General features: G+C 45.2%; 2 protein-coding genes across 3 annotated transcripts in view; both read right to left on the bottom strand.

Annotated features, from left to right (window-relative positions):
- Positions 1-588: 588 nt before the first annotated feature.
- The window catches only part of LOC141271723 (uncharacterized), a 91,242-nt gene continuing 64,479 nt past the window's right edge, over positions 589-27,351 (bottom strand). The window contains exon 12 of the mRNA XM_073681818.1: positions 589-3,224. Coding sequence (XP_073537919.1) covers positions 2,658-3,224 — 567 coding nt within the window. The 3' untranslated portion in view covers positions 589-2,657. The remainder of the gene's footprint in view (positions 3,225-27,351) is intronic.
- LOC141271718 (gastrula zinc finger protein XlCGF66.1-like) overlaps positions 3,427-27,351 on the bottom strand; it is a 30,636-nt gene continuing 6,711 nt past the window's right edge. The window contains exons 2-6 of one of the 2 annotated variants that reach the window (XM_073681813.1): positions 12,855-13,004; positions 12,543-12,725; positions 12,331-12,454; positions 12,150-12,247; positions 3,427-3,598 (exon numbers count right to left, since the gene is read on the bottom strand). In XM_073681813.1, the coding sequence (XP_073537914.1) occupies positions 3,563-3,598; positions 12,150-12,247; positions 12,331-12,454; positions 12,543-12,725; positions 12,855-12,932 (519 nt within the window). In that variant the 5' untranslated portion in view covers positions 12,933-13,004 and the 3' untranslated portion in view covers positions 3,427-3,562. The remainder of the gene's footprint in view (positions 3,599-12,149; positions 12,248-12,330; positions 12,455-12,542; positions 12,726-12,854; positions 13,005-27,351) is intronic. The other variant, XM_073681814.1, reaches the window with a different exon arrangement.

Below are 27,351 nucleotides of genomic sequence, written 5' to 3'. Positions count from 1 at the left end.
AAAAGAACCCCCCTCCCCATAAAAGGCAGATATAAAACACCTTTCTCTGGGTGAGAGACTGGGCAAAGTATTTCCATAGCTGTGTCCTGTGTTCTTTACTCATTAAGCCGCTATGTGTATTTAGGAATTAACAAAAGATTAAAAAGAAAAGCAAATCCAAGGGTAGGAGAAAAGTTTGTAAAAAACTTGTAGTTCATTGTATGTCAAAAAATTCTTGTTTTATTTTATTTAATATGTCTTTTGATGAGCTAAAATGCTCTTATCCGAATCCCTCTAAATGTTATTTTAGTTTATTATATTTGTTACAGTCCATTTGTTGTGTTTCATATGTCAGAATATTATTTTGTGTCATTATACTGATATCAGTGTGTTTTATCAATTCCTGTATAATTTTATTAGAAGGAAAATAAATATCATTATAAATTAATTCCACGCTTCCTTTAATTCATTTGTTAAATGAGCACATTATGAGATCGTTCTACAGCTTATAGGAGGGTTGTTTCAAGCCTGATTATTAATTTCAGCCAGTTTTCAAAGAATTCAGTTGGAAAGGAGGCTTCTATTTTTTTCAGGCACATCAATAAGTGGTATATCTTTGAGCCTTGACCTATTTTCAAGATCATCTGTTTCCGCCAGCTGTGCTGATATTTGATGTTCTGCAAGCCTGTTCTCATAGCTTTTATCGGCTATCTGGTCCTCAATGGCACTGACTTAGCCTTCCACTGCCCCTGCTCTATTTTCTGCAGTTTGAGTCATATACCTGCTGTCTCATCTTTAAGATCACCAAAATGTACACTGAAAGCAGAGAGAGAATTTACAATGTACCACTGCAATGAAAACATCTTTTAAAGTAGGTTCCTCAGGTACCTGTATGTCCCATTGGTGCAGGTTAGGCCGTGGAGCAGTGAGTATTGTGCCACATGCAATTTTGTGGTCTTTTCATCCCCTTCAAAGCGGCTGCCTCTCCCATCTCCTGCACACCCAACTCCTCCACTTGGAGCCCGTGCACAGGTGTGGGGTAGCTGTTATAAGGCCACTGTCACCTGCTGAGACCTGTGTTTCTGTGCAGGCAAATTGCTACAGCCAGGCCACCACTTCCCTCCTCCTCGTCTCCCCTGCTCAATCTGTCTCCAGCGTGACAACCGTGGTGTCATCTTAGAGCTGAGAACCTGCTTCTCCCGCAGTCTTTATGTGGCTTTTCCTGGTCATTTTTTCCCCCTGGAGCAAACTACTTCCACACTCAGACAATTAACTGGTAGATGTATGCCGATTTTCAAGATGGTCGTCAGGTCCTATATCGGATAAATAGCTAGATGCTCGGCCGGAGCTCCTACATCTGCTTGTTCACATATGTTGTCAGGGTTGTTGCACACAAGTACTACTGCTTTTTGTGTGTGAGTGGGATAGTCGTGCAAAAGAATATGGCTACAAAAAAAGGGACTGGCCTCTCCAACATTCACTTCAGCAAGGGAGTAAACTGTCCTGCATCCAGAAGTTGAGGATCCACCTAGGCAATGGTGGTAACAAAATCTTATCAAGTTGGGCCTAATGAAGAACTTAGTAAAGGCTATGGATAAAAATGTAAAAGCATTCATGAATCTGATTGATAACCTTGGAAAGTTAAGTGAAGCAAATATAAAAGAAGGAGTCTTTATTGGACTTCAGATTCGTAAGCTTCTTCAAGATGAGCAGTTTCTTCATTTGTTCCAGGGCAAGGAAAAGTCTGTATGGTTTATATTTGCATTTGTGGTAACTAACTTTTTGGGAAACTCAAGAGCAGATACAGTAACTATGAAGAGTTGGTGTTATTTCTACTCAAAACGTGTAAGAATCTTGGCTGTAACATGTCCTTAATGATTAATTTCTTATACTGTAGACTTTTTTTCCACCAAACTGTGGAGTAGTGAGAGACGAGGATGGTGAGAAATGTAACGAAGATATTGCAACTATGGAGAAAAGATATCAAGGAAGATGAAATCCATCAATGCTTGCAGATTACTGTTGTATAATTTTAAGAGATGACCCGATACAGGAGTACAAGAAACAAGCAAAAAAACAGTGGTCACTGAATGAGGACTATTTTGTAGTGCAATTTCTGTAACTGTTTAAATTCGCAATAGGGTTTAGACAGGTTTTAGTTATTTGAATTGTTTCTAAGTTTTCTCTAAATAAATATCAGAAAATTGGCATAACAAAATATTCTGCATCTGTATATTTATTGAAATAATAATTTTTCAAAGTACTGGAACTTTTATCTTTAAATTGTATGTAGCAGTAAAATGAAAAACTCATTGTCCAATTTGAATTCAGGAGGTCAAATTCATTAAGAAATGGCTAAGTTCATAACGGAACCTGACAACTTTTACAAATATGTAAAAGAGTGTTACATGATCTGAAAGGTCCATGAGCTAGATTCTTCAGCTGCTCAGTCAAGATGTGCAGCCTCTGTACAGGTCCCAGTATCTTCCGCTCCTCTTCTGCACCAATCAGTTAGATAAGTGTGGGGCTTGAGGCGAGATCAGTTCTCTCACTGATCAGGAAGGACACTCATTGTTCTCGGTCACAGGAAGCTACCTTCAGTCTATAGGACGCACTCACTTATTAGCACGATTTTTTCTTGCTAAAAGTGTGTCTTTTCAAGTAAAACATTTTCCACATTAAGGATATAAAAAAGGCTTCTCCCCTCTGTGACTTCTCTGATGTCTAACAAGAGCTGATTTCTGGTTAAAACATTTCCCACATTCTGAACAGGAAAAAGGCTTCTCTCCTGTGTGAGTTCTCTGGTGCTTAAGGAGATTTGATTTCACTGTAAAACATTTCCCACATTCTGAACATGAAAAAGGCTTATCCCCTGTGTGAGTTCTCTGATGTGTAACAAGATCTGATTTCTGGTTAAAACATTTCCCACATTCTGAACAGGAAAAAGGCTTCTCCCCTGTGTGAGTTCTCTGATGTGTAACAAGATCTGATTTCTGGTTAAAACATTTCCCACATTCTGAACAGGAAAAAGGCTTATCTCCTGTGTGAGTTCTCTGGTGCTTAACAAGATTTGATTTCTCTGTAAAATATTTCCCACATTCTGAACATGAAAAAGGCTTCTCTCCTGTGTGAGTTCTCTGGTGCTTAACAAGATTTGATTTCCCTGTAAAACATTTCCCACATTCTGAACATGAAAAAGGCTTCTCCCCTGTGTGAGTTCTTTGGTGACTAAGAAGACTTGATTTCTTGTTAAAACATTTCATACACTTGAAACATGAAAATCTATTCTTTGCTGTGTGAATTTTTTGATGTTTAAGAAAAAACTTTTTGAGGGGATAACTATTTCCATATTCTGACCGTGCAAATGGCTTCTTAGCTTTAGGAGGAGTTAGTTTTTTAATGCTTAGTTTGTGACTTTGATTTTCCTTAGTAGTCGGTAATGAATCAGAAGATAGGACCTGTTTCAAAGGATCAAATGACACATCTTTGCTGTAAAGGGATGATGGTATATTTGGAGTAATAGCATTCCCTTCAATTGTATCCTGTGAGATCTCCAGCTCATCTGATTTGAAAATTGAAGATGTCAGCTGTCCCTCTGATCTCCTAGTACAGTCATCTGCTAAGTAAAAAAATATATATTTGAATAAAATATTCTTGAAATTTATATTTTTGAACATTTCTACTTAAACTGTTAGTACAAATGGCAAGTTATGTAAAAATATTGATTTATTCACCAAGACAATGACAGTTCTCAGTCTAATAGAAAACCTCATAGCATGAACCAGTAGAGTTTGGTGTTCAACTGTTTGTTCATTCTGCCTCCCAAATATGAAATATGCGAAAATTATACCAATAAAAATTTCTACTCATATCACAAAAAACAAGCTTCCACTCAGGTCCATAATCTGTCAACGGAAAAACAAAGGTTTCCACATCATTAGTGGCTCAAAAACGCTTGAAAAGCAACATGGCTTCCATAAACCAATCCAGCAAAATCCGCTCTCCCAAAATCAAATATGCTCCCTACTTAACTCAAATGGAAAGCACCACACCCTACTAAAGCACACGCATAATGCCGGAAGCTGCCTGATACAGCCTTGTTCTCCGCTGGTTAAGTCTTCTGTGTTCAGCATCCGTGTTGTGTATTTTCTTCTTAGTTTCTTCTTGTGATCCCAGCACGTTTACTGACTACTATTGTGTCTTCTGAATTTGTATTTTCTCTGCCCTTCTGGTTCTGATCCGGCAACCTGACTATTCTTCTAGTCATCTCACACCGCAGAACAGCAGGCAACACTAAGTCCAATCCTAAGGGTCTTTGTGTAAGTACAGATCCATGTAGAGGGGTTAAAGGGTGTAGGGCAAAACTTTGACTATAAACAATAACACATCTAATGAAAAGATCAAAAAAAAAAGAGAGAGAGAGTAACTAGTGGTGAAACCTCTCTGGGATAATTAGAGTATGCTTCTTAGTAGCTCCTGGCAATTTAACCCATAGTAAGGGCCAATATTTTCTGGCAAATGAGTCTCAAGAAGAAATATACATGTAATGAGAACTTTTTATAATAGTGCAGAGCTGAAGTGTCTTAAATTTAGAACACGGGTATTTGTAAGAGACAATGGAGACCTTTTTTTTTGAAAGACTACCAGGGAATTACAGAGTTAAGTGAGGCCGGCCAATCCCACCACAATCAAACTATCATACAGAATGAACTTGTAAAAAGAAAGACAGAATAAAAAAAACACATTACATCCCCAACAAGAATGTATGTTTAGGGGGAAGGGGAGGGAGGGGGGGGGGGGGAAATCCAACACTACACCAGAGTTGCACTTATTTATGGTAGACCATTGGAGCTACTATGAATCCTGACCAGAAGAGTAGAGAACGTATTAGTGCTCCCCATTTTAGGATAAATTGTATCTAAATTCTCTAGAATTGATAATATTATTTATGACGTGGAGTGAATCCATGAAACCAGGGCTCGAGTCATGCCAACATATCTCCTGCAGGCATGAATACATTTTTTTATAGCCATCAGCCACTCACAGCTTAGAGATATGTCACGGCACAGGCGTAATGTTTTTTGTATACTTTATCTATTTGAAGTAATTTGGTTTAAAAAGAAATTGAAAAGTCAGGGTAAAGGGAAACTCTGTTATCATACAGAAATTCATACTTGGCCCTCACTGCATGTTTAATATTGCCGATCATAAAAGCGAGGTTTGGCCAGAAAGACTGGATCTGGTCTTGTAGGGACCATATGAGCACATTCAGCCGCACAGAAGGGAGAGAAGGTAGATTCATCTAATAAGATATCAGGGATCTAGGAAGCCAACAGCATCATTACCCTCCGCTTTCTCTTACAGGCTCATCATAATATTTTTCTTCAAGTGATTTTCTAACTTGACAGCACTTTCTACATATGCTGTCATTTGGCTTGATAGTTTACAGACTTGGGCAGGTAAGAGTTTGTAAGTTCTATAGAAAAGGAGTTTCAATGTCCAAAGTCATTTGAACAGTTTTTGGTGGAGGAGAATGTTTTGGTCTAGATGCAAAATGGTGATCACACGATTGTGATACAGCCGGACTACACAACCGATAAAGCAGCCACAGCCGGTGACTGAGAAGAATCTGTGACTTCTCTGCATTTAGTGGTTACTACTCACCTGGGTCATATGTAGGAATCTCCTCTTTACACCGCTCATCACCCCTCACATATGTCTCTGTAGTATTAATATGGGTAAGATCTTCACCCTGAAAGAAATATTGTACAAGTCACAGACAGATGGAGAAGTCCCATCTATGATCAGTAGTGATGAGCGGGTACTGTAAGATTCGTAAATCGCTATACTCGTAACGAGTACTTTGTAATAATCGCGTATTCGCTCCGAATAGCGAGTACAATGTAAGTCAATGGGAAATGCGAGTAATTTTCTGCTAGACCCTATACAAAGGGGCCTGAGGAAAAGGCTGAAATGGATGGGAAAGTGATGAAACAGAATGAGAAGAGCCTGGAGAATGGGCCTGCATGCATTTCTGACTCACATATGGTTTCTGGGAATAAGATTGTCGCAGTATTACGCCACTTTTACAGACACACAAGAACAACTACCAAACCTAACCTAAATTGCATTTAACAGGCCAAAAAGGTTAAGAAACAGTTTTTCCTGCATAATCACTTGTATATAAGGCTAAATAAACCAGAGAAGCCTAAAAAATATCCCTTTTAGCCTTTGTTCACACATACTGCTGTGGCTTTTTTTTTCTTTTTACAATTGGGAGGGCCCTGACTTATACATTTTGTAGGTCCCTCTGTCATGAATCATTTTTCAGTTCGCTATTCCCCAGCACTTTACAATCACAGCTAGAAAGAATCAGTAGGTATGTAGATCTTTGACCTGAGAGGCCTCAGGTGGCTCTGTAACATGCGATTTGGAAGGACATCTGTTACTTAGACATTTGGGCAGTCCCTCCATCATTGACACTCAGATAGTGGAATACACATTCAATAGCAGTTTACAATGTGCCCATTGTAGCGTTGGGCTTGACCCTCCTCCTCCTCCTCCTCCACCACCATGTGATACTGCGGCCCTAAATTCAAATGTTCAGAGGTACTGCAGTAGGCAGGAAAGCTGAGTTTTGTGAGAGCCCTCATGTGGCCCTGTAACATACATTTTGAAGTGCCCTACTCTAAAGATTTTGGAGGTTGCTCGTGTACATCTGAGAGTGCCCTCACTTTCTCATATTGTAGGGCCCTCACTGTATTATTTAACTCATTTAGGGGCAGAGACTACAGAGAAAAAAAGCCAAGAGACATGGAGTACTAGAAGGTAGCAGTGAGTATGGCCTGCGATCTTCAGGTATGGCTGAACTTAGTGAACCGGAAAAATAAAGCTGCACTAGTTAACTGGATGACGAGCTCAAATATATCACTTGTGCAAGTCAATGGACAAAGGATATATGGTGCTCCTCTCCAGGATGGGTTGGTGAAGCTTCTCCAAATGGGTCCGAAATTTTGATTGTCAATATTCCCCAGATTATATAGGAAGAGAAGACTTGATATTGTACTACTTGGTCCAGTGCAGAATGTGCATCGTACTTCCAAAAATTACTCCTGGGGGCTGTGTCATAACTGCAGGGAGATTCCTTGACAAGGGCCTCCCTTGTAAAACATTATCTACGATGGAGTACTGTAGTTGTGCCCCTCAATTCAAATTTTCAGAAGGCCATCAGTCGGTCATCAACAGTCAATGTAAATTTCTATTGACTATGTATCCCCTATCTCAATCACAATGTGAGAAGGGCCTCCAACCTCCAATGACAAATATTAGTTTGGTAGGACCAATATACATTCCAGATTTGCCCACTGCACAATGTGCATAGGGTTTGTAAAAATTAGCCCTATGGGCTGAGTCATGGTTGGTGCAGGAAACCACCATTCCAAAGGTCTCCAATCACAAATCGTAGTTAGGCTGGAGTAGGAATACTGTCCTGGTTTGTCCACTGCACGATGTGCAAAGTTTGTAAAAATTAGCCCTATGGGCTGAGTCATGGTTGACGAAGCAAGGAATCTGTTTTTTATGAGAAGAGGGTGACGTTAACAGCAGTAGCATGAATCTGCATTTTTGGGGAATTTAGGTTGGCTTGCTGTCATCTGGAGGGATTACAAACTGTGGAGATATCCAGTCCTTGTTGAATTTAATCAAAGTAAGTCTCTCTGCATTTTCCGTGGAGAGGAGTCTGAGCCTATCAGTGATGATTTCCCCAGCAGAACTGAAAACACGCTCAGACACCACACTAGCAGCAGGGCAGGCCAGCACCTCCAAGGAATATAAAGAGAGGTCGGGCCAAGTGTTCAGCTTAGACACCCAATAATTAAAGGGAACTGAAGCGTCAGAAAGGACACACGTATAGTCACTTAAAGTAACCCTTGACCATGTTCTGCAACTTATCCCTCCTTAGCATTTTTATAGGCACAGATAGCCCTTGCTGGTTTGTTGAAAATTGCCCAATTTGGGCACATTTTCCCTCCACCTCCGTTGGAGCTGGTGTTCGTGTCTCTCCCCATTATCCCTTGGTGTTGAAAAGAGCTGGTACCTCTGCCACCAGCATTATCTGAGGGTGATGTTTTCAGCAACTGATCTACAACGGCCCCCTTAACGATACCATTGTACAACCCCTGGCAAAAATTATGGAATCACCGGGCTTGGAGGATGTTCATTCTGTTGTTTAATGTTGTTGAAAAAAAGAAGATCACAGACATGGCACAAAACTAAAGTCTTTTCAAATGGCAACTTTAGGGCTTTAAGAAACACTAAAAGAAATCAAGATTAAAAATGTGGTACTCAGTAAGGGTAATTTTTTTCAGACCAAGCAGAGGGAAAAAATGATGGAATCACCCTGTAAATTTTCATTTCCAAAACTAACACCTGCGTCAAATTAGATATGCTCGGGTGTCTGCATCTAAAAAGGAGTGATCACACCCTGGAGAGCTGTTGCACCAAGTGGACTGACATGAATCATGGCTCCAACACAAGAGATGTCAATTGAAACAAATGGGTGGATTGGGCAACCTTTCAGGGTAGGATCTGATGTCCGTCAGGGCTGTCCTCTTAGCCCTTTGCTTTACGCCTTTGCAATTGATCCCTTCCTCAAAAGGATCGATTGTGGATCGTTGGAAGGGGTTCGGATGGGCAGGGCGGTGCCGGAGGCTATCTTGAGGGTAGTGGCCTACGTGGACGATGTCACCGTATTTGTTTCTTCGCAAGAGGAGGCAATGGTGGTGATGTCAGAAGTGGAGCGCTAATCGGAGGCATCCGGGTCCAAGGTCAACCAGGATAAGTGTGAAAATCTCTGGCTGGGAAGCGGAGATCCCGGGTTTGATCTTCTGGACACCCTCCCCGAACCCAAAGAACACGCCAAAGTCCTGGGCACTGAATTCGTCCAGGGTGATTACCCCATGAAAAACTGGGAAGGCAGAATCAAAGGTGTCGCCCAAAGAGTGGACCAATGGAAGGGTTGGTCTTTGAGCCTGAGGGAAAGGGTTGGCTTGTGCAAAGCTTTCCTGCTCCCCTTGCTAATCTACCTGGGCAGCGTCTGTGTCTTGCCAAAGCCTCTCTGGATACGGGTCTACAGTCTGTTCTTCCAGATGCTATGGGGGAATAGACTGAACCTAGTCAAGCGGGAGGTCACTTACCGCACGAGGAGACTAGGGTGGTTGGATATGGTGAACCCGGTGGTGTTCCTAGTGAACACCTTGAAAGTTAACGTGGCAAACCTATGGAAGGTGAGGGCTCCTCCATGGGTATTATCCTGCAAGGGATGGTTTCAGCCATCAATCTTCAGGGGGAAGATTGAAAGATCCTCGCACAGTGCATGGGCATCTCCCGGCTTATGTTACCCCGGTTCTAAAAATGATCCACCGGTGGGGTCTGGGAATATGGGAGGTGAGGTCCCTCCCGAGGAAACTCCTCCATAGGAGGGTCTTGCTTTCTCATTTTCAGAGTCCATTGGTCCTCAAGAACTGCCCAAGTCGGGATCTGGAGTTTGGGTTGAGTTTGTTAAATTCTAGCAGGATCCCCAAGAAGTACTGTGACTTGACTTGGCGCTGCTTCCAAGGTAAGCTGTGTGTAAGGGGCAATTTGAAGAACAGGAGCTCCGAGGACAGGAATTGCTCCCCTGTGAGGCTTGTGCTAACATGCTGGAAAGCATGGAGCACTTCCTGCTTCATTGTCCCTTTAATACAGAGGTGTACAACAGGGTGGGAGCTTCCATTGGTTGGCCACGGCTGGCTACTCTGTCCTATGCCGGGTGGGCCAATGGAGCGTTCGGAGACCTTAGGAGAAGGGACCGAACCACTTTATTCATACTAAGTGTGGTCAGGTATTTCACGTGGAATGCACATGTTTTAGTTTCGACGCAGAGTAAAATCCTAAGTGCAGATGAAGTTTGTAGGAACATCATAGGTGACCTGGTGAAGGTACGTTCTCTGGAGTATGAAAGACTGGCTGCCCGGAGGGAGGCCCCTCTTTGGAGGGGCTTTTCCTTCAGGGTGCCTTAGTCCGGTAGTACTCCTATATCCAGGTGGTGGGCTGATGTCTTTTGTTTTGTATTTAAGTCTCCTGAATAGGTTTCCAAGCATCGAACATGAGCCTTGGATGGTGAGCATGTAGGTTGCCTTTGCCCTGGCCTCTGCTCAATTTGGTATGGCAGATGCTACAGCCTATAATGTTTTTCTCTGGAGGACTTTCAGAAAAAAAAATTCCACACAGCAGCTGAACGCCCCCTTGCCCTGACTTGGCGCACAGCAGGGGTGCTCTTGGGAACAGATGACCCAGTTCTCACTCTGGGCAAACCACGACCCGTTGGTGCCTATGTTGGTGCTACATATCCATCTTCCTCTGTGTTTCAACCATGGCTATGCATGCCCACGGTCCAGCTCGGATCAGTGGACTCATCGACTACCTCGTCTTCCATCTTTCCTCCTTCCCAGTTGACATTGTAGGCTGACTTGATAGAAACTGTGTCTCATCTTCGTCAGCCTCCACCTCTGGAGACAAAAAATGATGTTCCGCCAAGTGTCTTTCTTCTGGCCATAGGTCCTCAAATACATAAGCATCAATGCACGCCACCTCCTCTTGTCCCTCTTCAATGCTGCACAGAGCCAACCAAAGGATACGTACCAAACAGATCCTCGGAGTGGCCAAGCTTGGAGTCATATGTCTCATGTTGACTGATAATGGTTGGAGGAAGGAGAACCAGCTTCAGGATTGGATGGGCCAGCCTTCTGTATCCACAGTAGACTGTGTGGTCGTGGAAGATTTGTTGCTGCTTGACAAATGCGTAGAGACCTTGTCTGCTATCCAAGACAGAATCTGCACCCACTCTTGTGGCTTCCACACACGTTTACGTTCCAGACCGGAAAATTTTTCCAGGAACATAGTGGATGCATCAAGCTTCTTCTGACCTGACACAGACTGAGTGCCTTCTCGCGCACAACTGACACGTACCTTAACAAGTCTTTTTTGGCATTTTGGGTTTTGTTGACAGAATTTCAGATGTTGATGGCACAAGCCAAGCTAGCTGTCACAGCCAAATTAGTGGTTAAAATGGCCTGGCGCGTGCTTTGTAGCAGGCAGTAGGAAATGTTTGGACTACTGCTTTGTGTATGGCACTCAATGATTGCTTAAGTGGACTAATGTGGACAGAAGGAAGGCTGACACCCCAAAAATAGTGGTTAAAATGGCCCGGTGCGTGCTTTGTAGCAGGCAGTAGCAAATGTTTGGACTACTGCTTTGTGTAGGGCACAAAACACTTTTTTTAAGTGGACTAATATGGACAGAAGGTAGGCTCTGACCCCTAAAACAGCAGGGAAAATAGACCGGTGCTAAAAAAAAAAAGGCAGCACAAAATGCTACTTCAGTGTGTGATGGCAAAATATTGCTTTGCCTCTGACAAGAGCTATTTTAATATGGACACTGGAAGAACACTACCTAATACACTTCCTACCTAATACACAATCTCTCCCTCCTTGTACTCTGACTTTGTTGTGTGTCTTCAGCTCTGAAAAGAGCTATTTTTTGGTGGTATTATGGAGCTAGTGAGCGGCTCCTTTCAACACATAACTAGTATACACAGCAGGTAGCCCTTAAAAGGGCTTTTGTTTTATCAAGAGGCCTAAACACTCTCCCTAGCAGCTCAGCAATCTCTCCCTATGCTTATAGAATGCAGACTCCAGACGCAATGTGCACAAAATGGCGACGACAGGGCTTAAATAGACCCTATGACGCTGATGACGCTGGGTGGCCAGCCAATCACAGTAATGCCACAACCAAGATGTCTGAAGAATTACTGTGATTGGTTTTGAAGTCCAGCATGTTTAGTGGCTGCAAAGGAGGCACCAAAACTGCAGGGCGGGACATTCGAATATAGCGAGGCGAGTACACAAATACTCGCAATATAACAAGTATCTGAATACCGTACTATTCGTGCGAATATTAACGAATACACTCACTTTTCACTAATGATCAGCTCTAATCCAGCCATCTCCCCCATTCTCATTATACAAGTATAAACCATATAATTCTGGCGGATAAAACAAGACCGAACACAAGCCCTTCACAGCTGTATACACATCACAGGAGAGATCTCATGACACCTTATCTCCATGTACCTGATGATCCTGAGGAATATTGGGATCTTCTTGTTTACAGTCCTGTGGAAGAAGAGGACGGGGACATCTCTCTGGTGTTGTCCTCTTACTGGATAGATCTAGAGGAAGCACACACAGGGACTGAATTCATTCTTTACATATAGACAATTATAGGCCATGTGTATTCAGTCCTGTCTATTACCTGGTGATGTGAGGGGCTGGGGAACCTCCATCATGACATCCTTGTACAGATCTTTGTGTTCTTCTAAAAACTTCCACTCCTCCATGGAGAAATAGACAGCGACATCCTGACATCTTATAGGAACCTGACACACACAATTATAGAGTTAACCGCCAATCCCTTCATAGCTTTACTATAAAATGTTTCAGCATCCTCATTCCTAGCAGTGTCACCTCTCCAGTCAGAAGCTCAATCATCTTGTAGGTGAGTTCTAGGATCTTCTGGTCATTGATGTCCTCATCTATCAGGTGGTGAGGTGGAAGCTCCGTGATTGGGCTCAGGGTTCTTCCCCGCCATCCCTCAGACAAAGGGTCCTGACAGCGGTCACTAGAGGTCTTCTTCACTACTGTGTAATCCTGATTACGGAGAGACACATTCATAAATCTCACTACAGACATTTCCAGAGTCCTCACCTCTCCAGTTCTGTCCATCTGTTATTTCCATAGATAAGAATGATGTAATGTGACGTCATCAGAATCTCTCACCTCTCCAGTAAGCCGGAAGAGGATCTCTAGGGTGAGGTGTAATATTTTCTCAGCCATCTTGTCTGTGTCCATATTCATCTTTAGCGTGTAATTCAGGAAAATTCTCTTCTATAGAAGATATTCACTGAGAGGATCCGATATAGTAGGGACCTGAATGAGAAGATAATGAGCCTATGTAACATCATAAAAATCCTGTGTAATAATACATTTTCCACTACGGCTCTATAAACGTATTTGGCCAGAGTCAGTCACTGACTACATCACCACTGGCCGTCTATATGTTTCCCGTCTTCACCGGATTGTTATCTTCTATCACGTTAGATCTCAGGTTTGAATCACACTTAGAAGTTTGAGGCATTTATAAAAGCTTGTTTGTAAGACCACAAAGACAGGAGTTATTTGATACTAAAATTTCCATGTACAGTGTTTTATGGGGTTTCAAAACAAAGTGTGAATCTCAAATTGAAATCATTGTTGTTGAGATTTTGTGTAAATTTCAACGCCTCCTCCTGTGTGCCACCCAACATCAGGATTTTGTCGATAAATCGACCGTACCATACATTTTTTTTGGGCTATAAATTTTGCTCTCATGGTAAATGTGTTGCTCCTCCCTTTTGGACATTAATCCAATGACGGTGAAAATTTGCTGCCCATACTTACTCCCCTCTTTTGTAAAAAATAAATTAGTAACATAGTCTTCCTTCAACCTTAAAAACTAAGTCCATCTAGTTCAACCCATAGCCTAACATGTTGATCCAGAGGAAGGCAAAAAAAAAACATGTGGCAAACACTAAGCTCCACATTGGGGAAAAAAATTCCTTCCCGGCTCCATAGGACAATCAGACTAGTTCCCTGGATCAACGCCCTATCAAGGAATCTAGTATATATAACCTGTAATATTATACTTTTCAAGAAAGGCATCCATGCCCTTCTTAAATTTTAGTAGTGAATCACTCATTACAACATCATGCGGCAGAGAGTTCCATAGTCTCACTGCTCTTACAGTAAAGAATCCCCGTCTGTGATTATGATTAAACCTTCTTTCCTCCAGACGTAGAAGATGCCCCCTTATCCCCGTCTCAGGCCTCAGAGTAAAAAGATCAGTAGAAAGGTCTTTGTACTGTCCCCTCATATACTTGTACATAGTAATAAGATCACCCCTAAGCCTTCTTTTTTCCACACTAAATAAACCCAAGTGTAATAACCTGTCTTGGTATTGCAGACCCCCCAGTCCTCTAATAACCTTGGTCACTCTTCTCTGCACCCGCTCTAGTTCAGCTATGTCTTTCTTATACACCGGAGACTAAACTGTACACAGTATTCTAAGTGGGGTCGCACTAATGACTTGTATAGAGGTAAAGTTATGTTCTCCTCATGAGTATCTATGCCTCTTTTAATGCATCCCATTATTTTATTTGTCTTTGCAGCAGCTGCCTGACACTGGCCACTAAACGTGAGCTTGTCGTCCACCAATACACCCAGGTCTTTTTCAGTTCCAGTTTTGCCCAGTGTTTTACAATTAAGCATATAATTATACATTTTATTTCCACTGCTCAAGTGCATTACCTTACATTTATCCCCATTAAAGCTCATTTGCCATTTATCAGCCCAAGCTTCTAGTTTACATAGATCCTCCTGTAATATAAAATTGTCCTCCTCTGTATCGATTACCCTGCAGAGTTTAGTGTCATCTTCAAATATTGAAATATTACTCTGTATGCCCCCTACAAGGTCGTTAATAAATATGTTAAAAAGAAGGGGGCCCAATACTGACCCCTGTGGTACCCCACTGTTAACTGAGACCCAGTCTGAGTGTTTTCCATTAATAACCACCCTTTGTTTCCTATCACTGAGCCAATTCTTAACCCACATACATATATTTTCCCCTATCCCCATTGTTATCATTTTATGTATCAACCTTTTGTGTGAAACCGTATCAAAAGCTTTTGAAAAGTCCATATACACAACATCCACTGCATTTAATTGGTCCAGTCCAGAACTTGCCTCCTCATAAAAACTGATCAGATTAGTTTGACAGGAACGGTCCCTCGTAAACCCATGTTGATATTGGGTCATGAGGTTATTCTTCTTCAGAAACTCTAGTATAGCATCTCTTAGGAAACCCTCCAGGATTTTACCCACAGTATAGGTTAAGCTTACTGGCCTATAATTTCCAAGTTCAGTTTTTGTCCCCTTTTTGCATATTGGCACCACATTGGCTATACAACAGTCCGGTGGTACAGACCCTGTTATTATGGAATCTTTAAAGATTAAAAATAATGGTCTATCTATGACGCTACTTAATTCCTGCAGTACTCGCGGGTGTATCCCATCCGGGCTCAGGGATTTGTCAGCTTTAGTGATTTTTTAGACGCCGCCGTACTTCCTGATGGGTTAAGCAAGTGACATTTAATGGAGAATTTTTGTTATCACTAATCAGGTTTTCTGTCATGCGATTTTCTTGTGTAAATACGGTTGAAAAAAAATCATTTAGCATATTGGCTTTTTCCTCATCCTCATCCACCATTTCACCCAGACTATTTTTAAGGGGGCCAACACTATCATTTTTTACTATTTATGTAGTTAAAGAATATTTTGGGGTTATTTTTACTTTCTCTGGCAATGATTCTCTCTGCCTCAATCTTTGCTGCCTTGATTTGTTTTTTTACATAATTTATTTAATTTTCTATATTTATTTAATGCCTCATCACTACCTACTTGCTTTAGTTCCCTAAATGCTTTCTTTTTGTCACTTATTGCGCCCCTTACAGCTCTATTTAGCCATAGTGGTTTCCTCCTATTTCTAGCATGTTTATTCCCAAAGGGTATATATTGTGCACAGGTCCTATTCAGGATGTTAATAAATGTCTCCCATTTGCTTTGTGTAGTTTTATGTTTCAGGATATCCTCACAGTTTATTGCACTAAGATCATCTCTCAACGGTTGGAAATTTGCCTTCCTGAAGTTTAGTGTCCTTGTAACCCCTCCACTACACATCTTATTAAAGGTTACATGAAAACGTATTATTTTGTGATCACTATTACCCAAGTGACCCCCAACTCGTATATTTGATATGCGGTCTGGCCTATTGGTTAATATTAGGTCTAGCAGTGCCCCCCTTCTTGTTGGGTCCTGAACCAGTTGTGAAAGGTAATGGTCTCTCATAGTTGTCAAAAACCTATTACCTTTGCATGAACTACATGTTTCTGTCCCCCAATGTATTTCAGGATAGTTGAAGTCTGCCATAATAATGACTCCTCCTTGAGTCGCTGCTTCATCTATTTGCTTTACGACGATATTCTCCGCTACTTCCATTATTTTTGGAGACTTATAACAAACCTGTAGCGTCGGCGTCCCTGCCCTCTGCTAGGCAGGGACGCTGTTCCCCTCACCTCTCTGCTCCGAGCCTGGCGTCCTCCTCCCGCTCTGCTGGCAGCGCGCGCTCCTTCCCGGCCACTGTGCTTAGGGCGCGCGCGCGCTTCCTCCCTCTTAAAGGGGCCACGCGCGCCGTCCTAAGGAGTCCCCGGCCAATGGCCGGAGGACTTTACCATATATAAGGCACCTCCTCCAAAATGGAGGTGCCCGAGCAATGTTGTTGCACTGTTCTACTCTGCTTCAGCCCTCAGGTCCCGTTGCCTGTTACCTGCCAGATTCCTGCCTGATTATCTGCTACCTGCCTGCTAGTCTGAGGTCCGACGGTCTGCCTTACTACTCCTGTCAGTCTGTCTAAGGATCAGCCTGCCCACTCACCTGGGAGCGCACATCAGCCACCTGCCTGCTTGCCTGAGGTCCGACGGTCTGCCTTCCAACTCCTGTCAGTCTGTCTATGGATCATCTGCCCGTTCACCCAGAGACTGCCCCGGTCACTTGCCGTGACGATCTGCCCGTTCACTTGCCGTGACCATCTGCCCGTTCACCCAGAGACTGCCCCGGTCACTTGCCGTGACCATCTGCCCGTTCACCCAGAGACTGCCCCGGTCACTTGCCGTGACCATCTGCCCGTTCACCCAGAGACTGCCCCGGTCACTTGCCGTGACCATCTGCCCGTTCACCCAGAGACTGCCCCGGTCACTTGCCGTGACCATCTGCCCGTTCACCCAGAGACTGCCCCGGTCACTTGCCGTGACCATCTGCCCGTTCACCCAGAGACTGCCCCGGTCACTTGCCGTGACCATCTGCCCGTTCACCCAGAGACTGCCCCGGTCACTTGCCGTGACCATCTGCCCGTTCACCCAGAGACTGCCCCGGTCACTTGCCGTGACCATCTGCCCGTTCACCCAGAGACTGCCCCGGTCACTTGCCGTGACCATCTGCCCGTTCACCCAGAGACTGCCCCGGTCACTTGCCGTGACCATCTGCCCGTTCACCCAGAGACTGCCCCGGTCACTTGCCGTGACCTCCTGCCCGTTCTTCTAGAGACTGTCCCGGTCACCTGCTGTGACTGCCTGCCTGGTCGCCACCCGCTCCCTTACAAGGACCGCCCCCTTGTATAGTAGCTCAGAGGTTCCGCCTCCCAGACCCGTTACAGTTTGCTCGGGCCATGGAACCCGGTGGCACCCAAGCTCCCTTGCTCTCGGACCTCTGTCATGAACTGTCCCGTCAGAGGTCCCAACAGGAGTCCATCCTGGGTCACCTGCGGAATGTCAATTCTCGTCTGGACACTCTGACTGCTCCACCAGCAACCACCACCAATACCATGGTATCCTACCCCGGACCCCGGCTTTCTGCACCTCCTCGCTTCGGAGGCGACTCCACTCAGGCTCGGGGCTTCATAAATCAGTGCACCCTGCACTTTGAACTCCTGTCCCACCAGTTTAACTCCGACCGGGCCAAAATTGCCTTCATCATGTCCCATCTCACCGGGGAGGCCCTGGCCTGGCTAAATCCTCTATGGGAGAGAGGAGACCCCCTGGTGTCCGACTTGCCTGCCTTTCTCATGGCTTTCCGGAAAGTCTTCGACGAACCCGGACGGAAGACCTCATCCGCATCATCTCTGCTACGTCTCCGTCAGGGAAGTCTCACCGTGGGCCAATATGCCATACGGTTCCGTACCCTTGCCTCGGAGCTGGCCTGGGATAACGACGCTCTGGTATCCGTCTTCTGGGAGGGTCTGTCCGGCCGTATTAAAGATGAACTTGCCGGTCGGGACATTCCTACCACTCTCGATGACCTAATAACTCTTGCCACCCGGATTGACCTACGGTTCCAGGAGCGTGCCAAAGAGGTCACCCGTGAGAGGAGGTTTCCACGTCTAGCTCCTACTTTTCAGAAATCCGTCTCTCCCCAGGTACACTCTCCTGAGCCTATGCAGGTCGACCAGACCAAGATGGTCAAAACCCGTCAGGACTTACGCCGTGCCGAAGGGAGCTGCTTCTACTGTGGCAGTAAGGAGCACCGGATCCGTACCTGCCCGGAGAGGTCGGGAAACGCCTGTGTCTAGGTTCGCTCAGAGAGGTCAACCTAGACAAGAATAAATCCTCTCCATCTCTGCTACTCTCAGTCTCTATTATCTGCGGGGAGAATCGTTATTTCGAACTAGCCCAACTTGACTCTGGAGCGGCCGGGAATCTTATCTCACAGTCCCTGGTAGAAAAATACCGCATTCCCACCAAACCTCTGGCTGTACCAATATCTGTCGCTGCTGTGGATGGGGGCCTCTTACCACGTCCCATCCAACTCATCACCGAATCCGTAACTCTGCAGGTGGGAATGCTGCATTCTGAGAGCATCTCTTTTCATGTTCTGCCTGGACTCTCTCACGCCCTCTTACTAGGTCTACCTTGGCTCCAGAGACATGCACCCGTGCTTGACTGGCAGACCGGAGAAGTCCTTCGCTGGGGACAGGACTGTCATAAGACTTGTTTGGTTCCTGTTCATCCCGTCCGTCCTTCTCCTACCCCAACTAATCTACCTGGACTTCTTATTCCCTATTGGTCATTTGCTGATGTCTTTAATAAAAAGGAGGCAGAGACATTACCCCCTCATAGACCATACGACTGTCCTATCGACCTGTTAACCGGTACTACTCTTCCCCGTGGGCGTATTTACCCATTGTCCGCTGCTGAGACCCGGTCGATGTCCGAATATATTGAGGAGAATTTGGCCAGGGGATTCATCCGGAAATCTACCTCCCCGGCGGGAGCAGGCTTCTTCTTCGTAAAAAAGAGGGACGGCTCTCTCCGTCCCTGTATAGACTATAGAGGCCTTAACCAGATCACGGTGAAGAATAAGTACCCCCTTCCGCTCATTCCAGAATGATTTGATCGCCTGAGGGGGGCTAGAGTCTTCACCAAACTGGACCTCCGTGGGGCGTACAACCTGGTCCGTATCCGTCAAGGGGATGAATGGAAGACTGCATTCAACACCCGGGACGGCCACTATGAATATCTGGTAATGCTCTTTGGTCTCTGTAACGCTCCTGCCGTCTTTCAAGAGTTGGTCAATGACATCTTCCGGGACCTTCTCTACTCCTGCGTTGTGGTGTACCTGGACGACATCTTGGTCTTCTCTCCGGATCTCCAGACTCACCGGAGGGACGTTCGTCAGGTCCTGCTCAGGCTCAGGCAGAACCACCTCTTCGCTAAATATGAGAAGTGCCTCTTTGAGCAGACCTCGCTTCCGTTTTTGGGCTACATTATTTCTCAGACCGGCCTACGAATGGATCCAGAGAAACTGTCTGCCATCGAGAAATGGCCCCGACCGGAGGGGTTGAAGGCCATTCAGCGGTTCCTGGGCTTCGCCAACTACTACCGCCTCTTCATACCGCACTTCTCTTCCCGGACTGCCCCAATTTCCGCACTCACCCGTAAGGGTACTAATCCCAAAGAGTGGCCGCCCGAAGCAGAGGAGGCCTTTCTTTCCTTAAAACAGGCCTTCTCTTCCGCCCCGGTGCTGCATCGTCCGGACGGCAACAAGCAGTTCTTTCTGGAGGTTGACGCCTCCTCCTCTGGAGCCGGAGCTGTACTTACTCAAAAATCTTCTTCCGGGAGGATGGTAACTTGCGGCTTCTTCTCTAAACTCTTCTCCTCCTCAGAGCGCAATTATTCCATAGGAGACCGAGAGTTATTGGCCATCAAGCTGGCATTGGAGGAGTGGCGTTACCTACTCGAGGGGGCTCCTCATCCGGTAATAATTTACACTGACCACAAGAACTTGGCTTATCTCCAGCATGCCCAGAGACTTAATCCACGCCAAGCCCGGTGGTCCTTGTTTTTTGCTCGCTTTGATTTTGTTCTACATTTTCGCCCGGCTGACAAGAACATCAAAGCAGATGCCTTGTCCCGATCCTTTCTGGTATCTGATCTCGAGGAAGAACCTAAACATATCATCGATCCCGCCAGAGTAATGAAGGTGGCTCCCGTGAGTCTAAATCGTCTCCCTCCCGGTAAGACGTTCGTATCGGTACCTGATCGGGAGAAGATCCTACACTGGGGTCATTCGTCTAAACTAGCTGGCCACGCCGGTCAGAAAAAGACCCTCCAGCTTATTTCCCGGCACTACTGGTGGCCTAACCTGCGCAAGGATGTAATAGACTTTGTTTCTGCCTGTGTGTCCTGTGCCCGCAACAAAGTTCCGAGACACCTGCCAGCCGGTCGCCTTCTTCCTCTGCCAGTACCTGCTGCCCCCTGGCAGCATATAGCGATGGACTTCATAACTGATCTTCCCGTCTCTGCCAGTTGTACGGTCATTTGGGTGGTCGCTGACCGCTTTTCCAAGATGGCTCACTTCATTCCCCTGCCAGGCCTCCCGTCTGCACCCGAGCTGGCTAAAGACTTTATCCGCCACATCTTCCGTCTTCATGGCCTGCCCCGTCACATCGTGTCGGATCGTGGGGTACAGTTCACTTCTCGTTTCTGGAGAGCCACTTGTAAATTACTAGACGTCACCCTGGACTTCTCCTCCGCTTACCACCCACAGTCTAATGGTCAAGTGGAGCGGATCAATCAGATCCTGACCAGTTACCTCCGGCACTTCGTTAATGCCCACCATTCTGACTGGGTGGATCTCCTGCCATGGGCCGAATTCTCGTACAACAATCACGAGAGCGAATCTTCCTCCAAATCCCCGTTTTTTGTAGTCTTCGGTCAGCATCCTCGGATCCCGTTTCCCGTCTCCACCTCGGTGGACAATCCGGCTGCGGAATCTCTTGTTAACAAATTTTCCTCCACATGGGAAAGTACCCGGTCCGCACTCCTTCTGTCATCCGAGCGTATGAAAAGACATGCCGACAAAAAACGTCTGGATCCTCCTCAATTCCGTCCAGGGGATAAGGTCTGGCTCTCGTCCAAGTATGTCCGGCTCAAGATTCCTTCCTATAAGTTAGGGCCTCGGTTCATCAGTCCTCTGGAGGTCATCAGTCAGATCAACCCGGTGGCCTATAAATTGAAACTCCCGGCCAACTTACGGATCCCTAACTCCTTCCATGTATCTCTCCTCAAACCTGTGGTACTTAACTCTTTTTCCAAGTCTACAGGTACGCCTCCTGCTCCGGTTTCTGCTGAGGACGAGTTTGAGGTAGAGAACATTCTTGCCACCAAAAGGGTAAGAGGAAAGTTCTAGTAGATTGGAAGGGGTTTGGTCCTGAGGAGAGAACGTGGGAGCCCCGGGAGAACATCCATGCCCCTCTCATCCTAGCTAAATTTCTGTCTGGCCTAAAAAAGGGGGGGCCTAAGGGGGGGGGTACTGTAGCGTCGGCGTCCCTGCCCTCTGCTAGGCAGGGACGCTGTTCCCCTCACCTCTCTGCTCCGAGCCTGGCGTCCTCCTCCCGCTCTGCTGGCAGCGCGCGCTCCTTCCCGGCCACTGTGCTTAGGGGGCGCGCGCGCTTCCTCCCTCTTAAAGGGGCCGCGCGCGCCGTCCTAAGGAGTCCCCGGCCAATGGCCGGAGGACTTTACCATATATAAGGCACCTCCTCCAAAATGGAGGTGCCCGAGCAATGTTGTTGCACTGTTCTACTCTGCTTCAGCCCTCAGGTCCCGTTGCCTGTTACCTGCCAGATTCCTGCCTGATTATCTGCTACCTGCCTGCTAGTCTGAGGTCCGACGGTCTGCCTTACTACTCCTGTCAGTCTGTCTAAGGATCAGCCTGCCCGCTCACCTGGGAGCGCACATCAGCCACCTGCCTGCTTGCCTGAGGTCCGACGGTCTGCCTTCCAACTCCTGTCAGTCTGTCTATGGATCATCTGCCCGTTCACCCAGAGACTGCCCCGGTCACTTGCCGTGACCATCTGCCCGTTCACCCAGAGACTGCCCCGGTCACTTGCCGTGACCATCTGCCCGTTCACCCAGAGACTGCCCCGGTCACTTGCCGTGACCTCCTGCCCGTTCTTCTAGAGACTGTCCCGGTCACCTGCTGTGACTGCCTGCCTGGTCGCCACCCGCTCCCTTACAAGGACCGCCCCCTTGTATAGTAGCTCAGAGGTTCCGCCTCCCAGACCCGTTACAAAACCCCTATCAGTAATTTATTATTTTTTCCCCCTCCCCTTATCTCCATCCACAGGGACTCTACATTTTCATTAGATTCACCTATATCCTCCCGCAAGACGGATTTTAAGGATGATTTTACATATAAACACAGACTATAGCCCTGTAAATTAACTGCCCAGTCATGGCTCTCGTCCAGCCACGTCTTAGATATCCCTACCATGTCATAATTATTTTCCAACAAAATTAATTCTAATTCCTCCATTTTGTTGATGAGGCTTCTGGCATTAGTGTACATGCATTTTATGTATCTCTCTGTACCTCTATTCCTTCATACTTTATTGACTGTTCTAACCCCACCCCCAATCTCCTATGGAGACTATAGAAGCAAGCAAAAAGTGTAAAAAAATGTTTTTAAAAATATAAAAAAAAAATGTAAAAAATATAAAAAGTTCCAACAATCTTGAAGGAGTTCCGAGAAATGCTTAGAACTTGTTGGCCCTTTTGCCTTAACTCTGCGGTCCAGCTCACCCCAAACCATCTCGATTGGGTTCAGGTCTGGTGACTGTGGAGGCCAGGTCATCTGGCCTAGCTCCCCATCACTCTCCTTGGTCAAATAGCCCTTACACAGCTTGGAAGTGTGTTTGGGGTCATTGTCCTGCTGAAAAATAAATGATGGTCCAACTAAACGCAAACCAGATGGAATAGCATGCCGCTGCAAGATGCTGTGGTAGCCATGCTGGTTCAGTATGCCTTCAATTTTGAATAAATCCCCAACAGTGTCACCAGCAAAGCACCCCCACACCTCCTCCTCCATGCTTCACGGTGGGAACCAGGCATGTAGAGTCCATCCGTTCACCTTTTCTGCGTCGCACAAAGACACCGTGGTTGGAACCAAAGATCTCAAATTTGGACTCATCAGACCAAAGCACAGATTTCCACTGGTCTAATGTCCATTCCTTGTGTTCATTAGCCCAAACAAGTCTTTTCTGCTTGTTGCCTGTCCTTAGCAGTGGTTTCCTAGCAGCTATTTTACCATGAAGGCCTGCTGCACAAAGTCTCCTCTTAATAGTTGTTCTAGAGATTTTGTCTGCTGCTAGAACTCTGTATGAAACTGACCTGGTCTCTAATTTGAGCTGCTGTTAACCTGCGATTTCTGAGGCTGGTGACTCGGATAAACTTATCCTCAGAAGCAGAGGTGACTCTTGGTTTTCCTTTCCTGGGGCGGTCCTCATGTGAGCCAGTTTCTTTGTAGCGCTTGATGGTTTTTGCAACTCTACTTTGGGACACATTCAAAGTTTGCCCAATTTTTCGGACTAACTGACCTTCATTTCTTAAAGTAATGATGGTCACTCATTTTTCTTTACTTAGAATTTGTATTATGGCAAGAAAAAAGCAGCTAACAGTCTATTCAGTAGGACTATCAGCTGTGTATCCACCAGACTTCTGCACAACACAAATGATGGTCCGAACCCCATTTAAAAGGCAAGAAATCTCACTTATTAAACTTGACAGGGCACACCTGTGAAGTGAAAACCATTTCCGGTGACTACCTCTTGAAGCTCATCAAGAGAATGCCAAGAGTGTGCAAAGCAGTCATCAAAGCAAAAAGTGGCTACTTTGAAGAACCTAGAATATAAGACATATTTTCAGTTGTTTCACACTTTTTTGTTAAGTATATAATTCCACATGTGTTAATTCATAGTTTTGATGCCTTCAGTGTGAATGTACAATTTTCATACTTATGAAAATACAGAAAAATCTTTAAATGAGAAGGTGTGTCTAAACTTTTGGTCTGTACTAAAAGATATATATATATATATATATATATATATATATATATATATATATATATATATATATATATATATATATATTTTTTGTACTTGGCAGGTCCACATCAGATGTTAAGGGGATGAATGAGAGAGACAAAAGTCCAAAACTAAACTTTTCAATACTTTATGAATGCTTCTTCTGCATTATGCAGAGTCAGGAACTTTCCGGTTACATGTAAAAGTATATAACTTTTGTTACAAGCCACAACAGTCCAGTAAACTATTATGGGAAGGCCCATCATCACCTGTGGGGATCATACGGGTTGAGATGTGTCGCTACGGCCCCTCAGAGCTACTCTCAGCTCCCAGTTGATTTGTGAGGACCTCGCTGGCTGAGGTGCATAGGTACAACTCCTCACTTGTACTGTCAAAGTCTATTTGATGAGGGCCACATACTCCTTCTATGGCACTGCATCTTCAGTTCTCCAGAGGTGTTTGGTGACACTTTGGCTTCCTCAATAGTATATACAATTTTTGCTTAAGATAAGGAATCCTTCTTTAACTTAATCTCCTTTAATTAGGCCTACTGTCTACTCAGGGCAAAGTTCTGTACTATCTAAGTAGACCTCCTGGCCTGAGCTTAGGACCTTGACCTGCTCTTTGTCTCCACTATGCTCCCTGCCTGGAATCCAGATTCCCACTGCCATTATATATTTGCTTTCCTTTAGAACATACTATTTGATGTCTCCCTCCTGGCACACAACACCCTGCAACCAGATGGACTGAAGGTCTGTATTTCTCACGTACTTATCCCTATCTGACTCATCACCAGGAAATTGTTCTCCTGTGTACCCATCTAGCTCAGAATGAGGGCTCCCAGACAGTATGATTTCCTGCACAATTTCTGATATTAAAACACACACTACTCATCCAACCCTGTTCCTGAGGTGTGCTGCTCCGGTCTGTCCATTGTGAGTACTGAGTCTCCATACTGCAGGTGTGATGTAGTGAAGCCATTGTGCCTGCAGTGTATGGAGTCTTAGACTCACAAGGCGAAGGATGAATGGTGGATCAGTGAACTTTCGACTCCCTGATTCACTATTTATCCAATGGTATCACTGTCATGGGAATATGGAGATCACTGAAATTGTGATGATGGGTAAAGAGAGTGTGCTCGGTGGCGAGCCCTCTCAATTCGTGGGCACCATAGTGGTCGTATGGGCTGCCGCTATTAATGAAACGGTCCTGCTAACTATTTATTTTACTCACTTATATCGTCATTAATTCCACAGCGCTTTACAGACATTATGGGCACTCACAATCTAAATTCCCTATCAGTGTGTCTTTGGAGTGTGGGAGGAAACCGGAGAACCCGGAGGAAACCCACGCAAACAAGGGGAGAACATACAAACTACTTGCACTGTTGTGTGGTAAATATCTCATAGGTCCTGAGTTCATTAGTATCTGCACCAAGAATGGGGCTAAGGCCACGGCCCCACTATCAGTATTTGGTCAGTATTTTTTCTCAGGAGTGGAAGGCAAAACCAGGAGTGGGTGATAAATGCAGAATTGGTGCACTTGTTTCTATTATACCTTTTCTCTGTTTCTCACCTGGTTTTGGCTCCCACTCCTGAGAAAATCTGATAATTGCTTACCGGTAATTCGATTTTCCAAAACAATGACAGCACCGTACAGAGAGAGAGTGTCGGCCCCAAGGAACAGGAAACCTACCAAAATAAAAGGGGCGGCACCTCTCTTCCTCCCCAATGTGTTTAAAGAGAATAAGAGGTAAACGCCTTGTTAAGACATATATACATACAACAATAGTTATCAATATTCACCTTATAGTGTTTGCACAAACCAGTGGATTTTTTTTTTCCTGAAAACAGGAAGTTTTTGCAGCACCAAAGTAAAAGAGAAGGGAGGTAAGTAGGACGTATACCCTGAGGGGGATCAGGGTCAGAGGCAGAGTAGGCTAAAATTATGGTCATTCTAACTCATCTGGCCATCGTGCACTTAGTAACTGCTTTACCCTTGTTTGCCCCCTGAAAAGAAACAAACATGGCTGAGGACTTCCTCCACTGATTCGTTACCTCAAGGACGGTATTTAAGGATACACCTTCTCACATCTAGGGAGTGAAATTTAATTTCTCCTTGGGTCTTTAGTTCAGCACAAAATGAAGAGAGCACTATTTCCTGACTTCTGTGAAATCTAGAGCTTACTTTTGGGAGGAAAGCTAGATCTGGCCTCAATATCACGTTATCTTGTAAGATGTTTGTAAAAGGGGGATTGATTGAGAGAGCCTGTAAAGGCCCTGTCACACATAACGAGATCGCTAGCGAGATCGCTAGCGAGATCGTTATTGCATCACGGTTTTGGGATCGCTGGGGAGATGTCAAACATGCAGAACTTCCCAACGATCTCGGCCGCCCCAGCGATCTAACCAACGATCTCGGCGGTCGTTGTGACGCTTTCACACAGCAGCTATTTCAACGATCCACACCTTGATAGGGACTGTACTGTGTCAGAAAGGCGTACATAAAATTACTTTTCTGCGCCCCCCTCATCTCCAATTGGTGGACGCTACTACGTTCTGATTCGGTGGCCTTGGTTTAACACTGCGTGGGATCTCTACTGCGTCTCCATTAAAAATGGAAACTCATTTGAGGCCCCAAACAATACCTACCTCGCTAAAGATGCCTGATTTCTTCAAAGTGGAGTCACAGCCGGAGAACGCTGGTGGGATCTGAAAAAACAATGAGGCAGTAGCGACCACCAATCGGGGACGAGGAGCGCAGAAAAGTCCAATTTATGCACACCAACATGCCTCAGTTCTGAATCGCTAACGAGGTCGTTGATAAGGTGTTAAATACAGCGATGCACACTGCCCAGCGGGAGAGCAACGACCCAGGAATGGTCCAGGAAGCTTTGTAACGATCAGCGATCTCACAGCAGGGGCCTGATCATTGCTACCTGTCAGACATAACGAGATCGCTAGCGAGATCGCTATTGCGTCACCAAAACCGTGACTCATTAGCGATCTCGCTAGCGATCTCGTTATGTGTGACGGGGCCTTTACTCACTCACCCGCCTAGCAGAGGTTAGTGCCACCAGTAGTACTATTTTTAGTGTAAACACTTTAATAGCAGCGGATGAGATGGGTTCAAAGGGAGCCTTGTAAGGGCATTCAGGACTAAATTAAAGGTCCCAGTGAGCTACCGTAGGACTGTCTATAGGTCTGGACGAAAAAGATGCCTTTATAAACCTATATATCCATGGATGATCAGTTATTTTATGATCAA

Source organism: Phyllobates terribilis, unplaced genomic scaffold, assembly GCF_046119375.1.
Source record: "Phyllobates terribilis strain yellow unplaced genomic scaffold, ASM4611937v1 Scaffold_5__5_contigs__length_657084704, whole genome shotgun sequence".
Taxonomy (NCBI): Eukaryota; Metazoa; Chordata; class Amphibia; order Anura; family Dendrobatidae; genus Phyllobates; species Phyllobates terribilis.
Note: the sequence above shows the minus strand (reverse complement) of the source record. Positions and strands in the feature narration are given on the sequence as shown.